Here is a 6,698-nt window from a genome sequence, read left to right as displayed (position 1 = left end):
CCTGAAGGAAGGGGAGAAATGGGGAGGTGTGTATGGATCTCAGGGAGAGGGAGAGCATAGGCAGATACGGAGTTTCTCCTTTGTCGATTCTGATACAGCCCTTCCCTACAAGCCCCAGTCCTGGTGGGGAACCACTGGTGGTTTAAAGGGAGTTGAGGATAGATGCCAAGAAGACCATTGAGAGATGGATGGAGTGCGAGGGAAGCTGAGTAAAGGAGGAGGAGGAGGTCAGGGCATTTGCAAATTAAGATGTTGATGATGATCACTGGGGACAGACTTTAAATGGAATGTTCATCTGGGCCAAGATGGATTCTAAAGATGCCAGTGGAGACTGCACTGCTGCCTAGCTCCTGAAGGTCAGAGCTAGAGTGGCTTCAAGAGTGGCATGCTGTGCCCTTCCAGGCAGAGTTCCTCAAATCCTTTCTTTAAATTTGGCTAAAGTCCATCTATGTTCCCTCTCTTGTCCTTTCAGCAGTTATTAGTACATTTTAGTTAATTTTTTGTGAATTAACACAGCCTGTCCTCATCCTGGCCACACTAGAGGATCACCTGGGGAACTTTTTAATAAAATGTACCCATTCCTAACTCCCTCCCCTTCTCAGAAAAAGTCAAAATTTCTCAGAGTGGAGCTTGGCCTGGACATCACTTAGTGATTCTGATGAGCTAGGGTAAAAAGCTGTTGATGCAGAAAGCATAGTAAGGTCTGTGACAGAAAATAAGTTTTGCTCATCATTGTGCCTCCAGAGTTTGACTCATTGTGTGGCATATGGTTGGTTAGCTCTCAGTAAATGTTTGTTAAGTAAATGAAATACTAAAGAGCTAACAAATGAGGACGTGTGGCCAGGGAACTAGGCAGGCCCTTGTGTATAGCTTAATTAACATTTCCTTTTTTAATAATGATTAGTTACCAGGTGGATTCTTAAACACACTGCAATTTGGAATCCTTATTAGTGTGAAACTTCCCCCAAACTGGTCTAAATCTCAGTACTGACATAAAATCTCAGGTATAAAAATAGGCTTAGAAATGGTAGGGTTATTATCTAAGTCTTTTTGTTTGATTGAACATACCACGAGATGTAATATTGTTCCACTGAATACAATATACAAGAAAAATTATTGCATTTTGGATACAGGATTTTTCCCATTAATTTGAAGCAGTTACTTTCAGATTTCACAGAATTAACTATAACTCAGTAAATCCTATTATATTTAAAATTTAATGCTGTGTCTATTCAAAGCATCCTATTTATAAGAATAAAATTCTTTGTTATGACCCTTTTAACTGCAGTAACTTTAACTCTTCGGCAGTTGCCTTTTACTTCTAGTGAAGACAGATGGAAAGAAATAAAATGTTTTACAAAAGTAAGCTGGTAGTCACTAATATACTGTATCATTGTCATGATTAATCATGGATATAGTTTATAGAGCACCCGTAGCCTAATAGTAGTAGGTACCTCAATAAATGATAATTCTTTCTGGTACAGATGTAGCTAATGCTGTTCACAGGGTTTAGAAAATCAGGTTTAATCTGACGTGGTTTAACATTCTAAAAATGCATTAATTTTTCCACAGATGAAGAGAAGTAAAGAATTGATAACTAAAAACCATAATCAAGAAGACATAAGTATTCTTCGTTGTTGGAAATGTAGAAAATGTATAGCAAGTTCTGGTTGTTTCATGGAATATCTTGAGAATCAAGTGACTAAGGTGAGTACTGCTAACTGTATCATCTTCAAATGATTTCCTAGTATAGGAATGCTGGGGACACGTCTACACATGCACCCATATCCCTCCATACCTGACAGCTTTTACCTTATTTTACCTGATCCACAGAAAACAGTTCAGAGTGGTATTCAAAAGGCATCCAACCTTCCACAGTTACCATCATTTTACCTCCAGCTACTAACAATAATGTGACCTTAAAGTTTTAAGTGCAGTATCACAGACCTAAGTTGAAGATAATAGTCCATGTTTTTTTTTTTTTGTCCCTACTGTGAGTGAACCTTAGACATCAGCACACAATGAAATTAAAAAAAAAAAGTAGAAAATGTTTTTAGTATATAAAATATATATATATAAGTATATATATAACACATACATTGTTGTTGATTTTGTTGTTTTTTAGTCGCTCAGCCATGTCCGACTCTTTTGAAACCCCATGGACTGTAGCCTGCCTGGCTGTTTTGTCCGTGGGATTTCACAGTCAAGAATACTGAAGTGGGTTACTGTTTCCTTCTCCAGGGGATCTTTTCCATGCAGGGACCAAACTTGTGTCTCTGTGTCTCATGCTTTGGCAAGTGGATTCTTTACCACTGTGCCACCTGTGAAGCCCCAATATATATTAGACATATATTATTTATACACCTGTATGTTTATATAGGTGTATATATTACACAGTCAAAGGAGAAGACTCTTGAGAGTCCCTTGGACTGCAAGGAGATCCAACCAGTCAATCGTAAAGGAAATCAGTCCTGAATATTCATTGGAAGGACTGATACTAAAGCTGAAACTCCAATACTTGGCCACCTGATGGGAAGAACTGACTCATTGGAAAAGATCCTGATGCTGGGAAAGATTGAAGGCAGGAGGAGACGGGGACAACAGAGGATGAGATGATTTGATGGCATCACCAACTGGATGGACATGAGTTTGAGCAAGCTCTGGGAGTTGGTGATGGACAGGGAAGCCTGGTATGCTGCAGTCCATGGGGGTGCAAAGAGTTGGAGAGGACTGAGCGACTGAACTAAACTGATTACATGTATATATACATATGAATATACTGAGAGCAATATGCAAGAGGCAGTATCAAAGAAATCCATACTAGATAGTTATCCATGGACTTCACCGGGAATTCTCAGTTTAGCAGAGAGTGGTTATAATTACCTATCATTGTTTTCCCCTTCTTTGAGTGACTGTTTTTTTTTTTTTTTTGCCTCATTTGATCATGATTATTTCCTATCCACTCTAAACAGATTAGCCAACTTGAAGTGGTAATAGTGAAAGACTTTGGTTACATGCTTACTGCATGTCCGATACTTTTAAAAAACTGAAAACATTTTAATTAGGGGAATAAAACTTTTCATGGTGAGTATTTATTGGGTATAGTATAGCTTTTTATAAAAAAAATTTTTATAGATAAATTTTTTCAGCCCTGCTATGAATCAGATCAAGATATATGATGTTTTCATCACCCCAGAAATCTCTCATCTGTTTTCAGGCAATATTCACCCCCTCACATGGAAACCACTGTATTAATATCTATCACTGTCGACTAGTTTTGCCTGTTCCTAATCTTCATTCAAATGAAATCATATACTCTTTTGTACCTGACTTATTTTGCTCAACATATGTTTTAGAGGTTCATTTATGTTTTGTATGTAGTAGTTTGCTTCATTTTTCCTGAGTAGTATGCCATTAATGAATATACCACAGTTTATCAAGTTTGTATGCTGATAGATATAATTTTCATTTTGGGGTTATGAATAAAGCTGCTATCAGTATTCTTATAAAAGACTCTGTGTTTGTGTTTTGTTACTTCTTTTTGATGTATATATATAGGAATTATACAGTAGGTGTATTTTAAGGATTTTAGAAACTGCTTGTAGTTTTCCCAAAAAAATGTTCATTTCCAACAGCAATGATGAGAATTCTAGTTGCTCAATATAGTAGATATAGTGGTATATCATTATGTGCTTAATTTGCTTTTCCCTAGTGATAATGATGTCCAGTACATTTTTTGATGCTTATTACTTAGTTCAGTTCAGTTGCTCAGTCATGTCCGACTCTTTGCGACCCCATGGACTGCAGCACATCAGGCCTCCCTGTCCATCACCAACTCCCAGAGCTTGCTCAAACTCATGTCCATCCAGTTGATGATGCCATCCAACCATCTCATCTTCTGTGGTCACCTTCTCCTCCTGCCTTCAATCTTTCCCAGCATCAGGATCTTTTCAAATGAGTCAGCTCTTCACATCAGGTGGCCAAAGTACTGGAGTTTCAGCTTCAGCATCAGTCCTTCCAGTGAATATTCAGGACTGATTTCCTTTACGATTGACTGGTTGGATCTCCTTGCAGTCCAAGGGACTCTCAAGAGTCTTCTCCAACACCACAGTTCAAAACCATCAATTATTTGGTGCTCAGCTTTCTTTATAGTCCAGCTGTCATCCATAGATGACTACTGGAAAAACCATAGCTTTGACTAGATGGACCTTTGTCAGCTAAGTAATGTCTCTGCTTTTTAATATGCCATCTAGGTTGGTCATAACTTTTCTTCTAAGGAGCAAATGTCTTAATTTCGTGGCTGCAGTCACCATCTGCAGTGATTTTGGAGCCCCCCAAAATAAAGTCTCTCACTGTTTCCATTGTTTCCCCATCTATTTGCCATGAAGTGATGGGATCAGATGCCCTGATCTTTGTTTTCTGAATGTTGAGCTTTAAGCCAGCTTTTTCACTCTCTTCTTTTCACTTTCATCAAGAGGCTCTTTAGTTCTTCTTCACTTTCTGCCGTAAGGGTGGTGTCATCTGCATATCTGAGGTTATTGATATTTCTCCCGGTAAACTTGATTCCAGCTTGTGGTTCATCCAGCCTGGCATTTTGCATGAGGTACTCTGCATATAGGTTAAATAAGCAGATGACAATATATAGCCTTGATGTACTCCTTTCCCAATTTGGAACCAGTCCATTTTTGCATGTCTGGTTCTAACTGTTGCTTCTTGATCTGCATACAGATTTCTCAGGAGGCAGGTCAGGTGGTCTGGTATTCTCATCTCTTGAAGAACAAACTTACAGTTTGTTGTGATCCACACAGTCAAAGACTTTGGTGTAGTCAATAAAGCAGAAGCAGATATTTTTCTGGAACTCTCTTGCTTTTTTGATGATCCAGTGGATGTTGGCAATTTGATCTCTGGTTCCTCTGCTTTTTCTAAATCTAGCTTGAACATCTGAAAGTTCATGGTTCATGTTCTTTTGAAGCCTGGCTTGGAGAGTTTTGAGCATTACTTTCTTAGCGTGTGAGATGAGTGCAATTGTGTGGTAGTTTGAGCATTCTTTGGGATTGGAATGAAAACTGACCTTTTGCAGTCCTGTGGCCACTGCTGAGTTTTCCAAATGCTGGCATATTGAGTGTAGTACTTTCACAGCATCATCTTTTTAGGATTTGAAATAGCTCAACTGGAATTCCATCACCTCCACTAGCTTTGTTTGTAGTGATGGTTCCTAAAACCCACTTGACTTTGCATTCCAGGATGTCTGGCTCTAGGTGAGGGATCATACCATTGTGGTTGTCTAGGTCATGAGGATCTTTTTTTATAGTTCTTCTGTGTATTCTTGCCACCTCTTCTTAATCTTCTGCTTATTGGTTAAACATTGTTTTAAATGTTTTATATTATTCATTCCTTATAGTATAAAGATAGATTATCTTGAAGGAAATATGCTATCATCTCCTTTTTTATAGATAAGGAAACTGAACCACAGATGATTAAATAAATTGAGCCTGATTATACTGTTACTAAGCAGTGCAGTTAAAATTGAATCTGACAGTGAGAGTTCTGACCCCCACACTCTCTTTCATGCCTTTGCTCCTCCCTCAGGGTATCATGAGCAAGAGAAATTCAAACACTGCACTAGGATATAGCGGGATAGGTTGTGGAAGAGAGTGATACAGAATTGAAAAATCTTTCTGATTCTCTAGGAGGTTTTATATTATATGCACATAAAACATACATATTTTAAACCTATTAAAAGCCTGTCTCAGGAATAATTCAATATCACTGTTAACTCCAGGGAGAGGGAGGAATGTGTAATTAGAGGGGGATCCTGAGCGGGTTTTTAAAGTAGTGGTAATGTACTCATTAAACTGGGTAGTGGGTGTATGTATTGGTGTTCGCATCTCTTTAAAGACTTCTTTAAACTATACAAATGTCTTGTGCATTTAGAAACATATATTTGATTAATAAATTTTAATAATAAATTAATAATAATAATATTAATATAATCAATATTCTGTATAATATATTATTATTATATTAATATAATAATAAATAATGAATTAATAATAATAATAAATTGATAAATATTTAATAAATATTAAAGAGGAACATAGAAGGATCTGCTTTAATTAAAGGAAACAATAAAATGAAATACTGCAGTCTAAAGTAATTTATAAGATGCTGGTCTGGAGGAGGGGCTTCCCTGGTGCCTCACATGGTGAAGAATCTGCCAGTCGTGGGGGAGACCTGATTGGATCCCTGGGTCAGGAAGATCCCCTGGAGAAGGGAGTGGCTGCCAAACCAGTATTCTTGCCTGGAGAATTCCATGGACAGAGGAGCCTGGCAGGCTATGGTCCATGGGGTCACAAAGAGTCCAACAACATGACTAAGCACTCATATTTTTACTTCATGCTGAAGGAATGTTAAACTTATCACCTATCCAATTATCTTAATTTATTACCTATTAACAATATAATTTAAAATATGTCTATGTATAAAATAAGTGTTTTGCTTGTTTCTGAAAGCGTTTTGTCTACATTCTGTAGGTGAAATCACAACGTAGGTAGGCATTCTGCTGGAAATTGCTGCTTTTAGTAATATCACCATTACATCACAGTATTGTATCTCTGTATCACAGTAGTATAGCTCATTTTTCCCTTTTATATAGTGTTCTAGTGTATTAATATATCACAATTTGTAATGCATTCTAC

The 6,698-nt window shown here is 37.5% G+C and overlaps 1 protein-coding gene across 1 annotated transcript in view; it reads left to right on the top strand.

Moving 5' to 3' along the window:
- The first annotated feature begins 1,572 nt into the window (after nucleotides 1–1,572).
- The window catches only part of RNF180 (ring finger protein 180), a 258,595-nt gene continuing 253,469 nt past the window's right edge, over nucleotides 1,573–6,698 (top strand). Inside the window, exon 1 of the mRNA XM_061129450.1 lies at nucleotides 1,573–1,707. Coding sequence (XP_060985433.1) covers nucleotides 1,573–1,707 — 135 coding nt within the window. The remainder of the gene's footprint in view (nucleotides 1,708–6,698) is intronic.

The sequence above is a fragment of the Dama dama genome, chromosome 25 (assembly GCF_033118175.1).
Source record: "Dama dama isolate Ldn47 chromosome 25, ASM3311817v1, whole genome shotgun sequence".
In the NCBI taxonomy this organism is placed as follows: Eukaryota; Metazoa; Chordata; class Mammalia; order Artiodactyla; family Cervidae; genus Dama; species Dama dama.
This window is presented reverse-complemented; position numbering and strand designations above follow the sequence as displayed.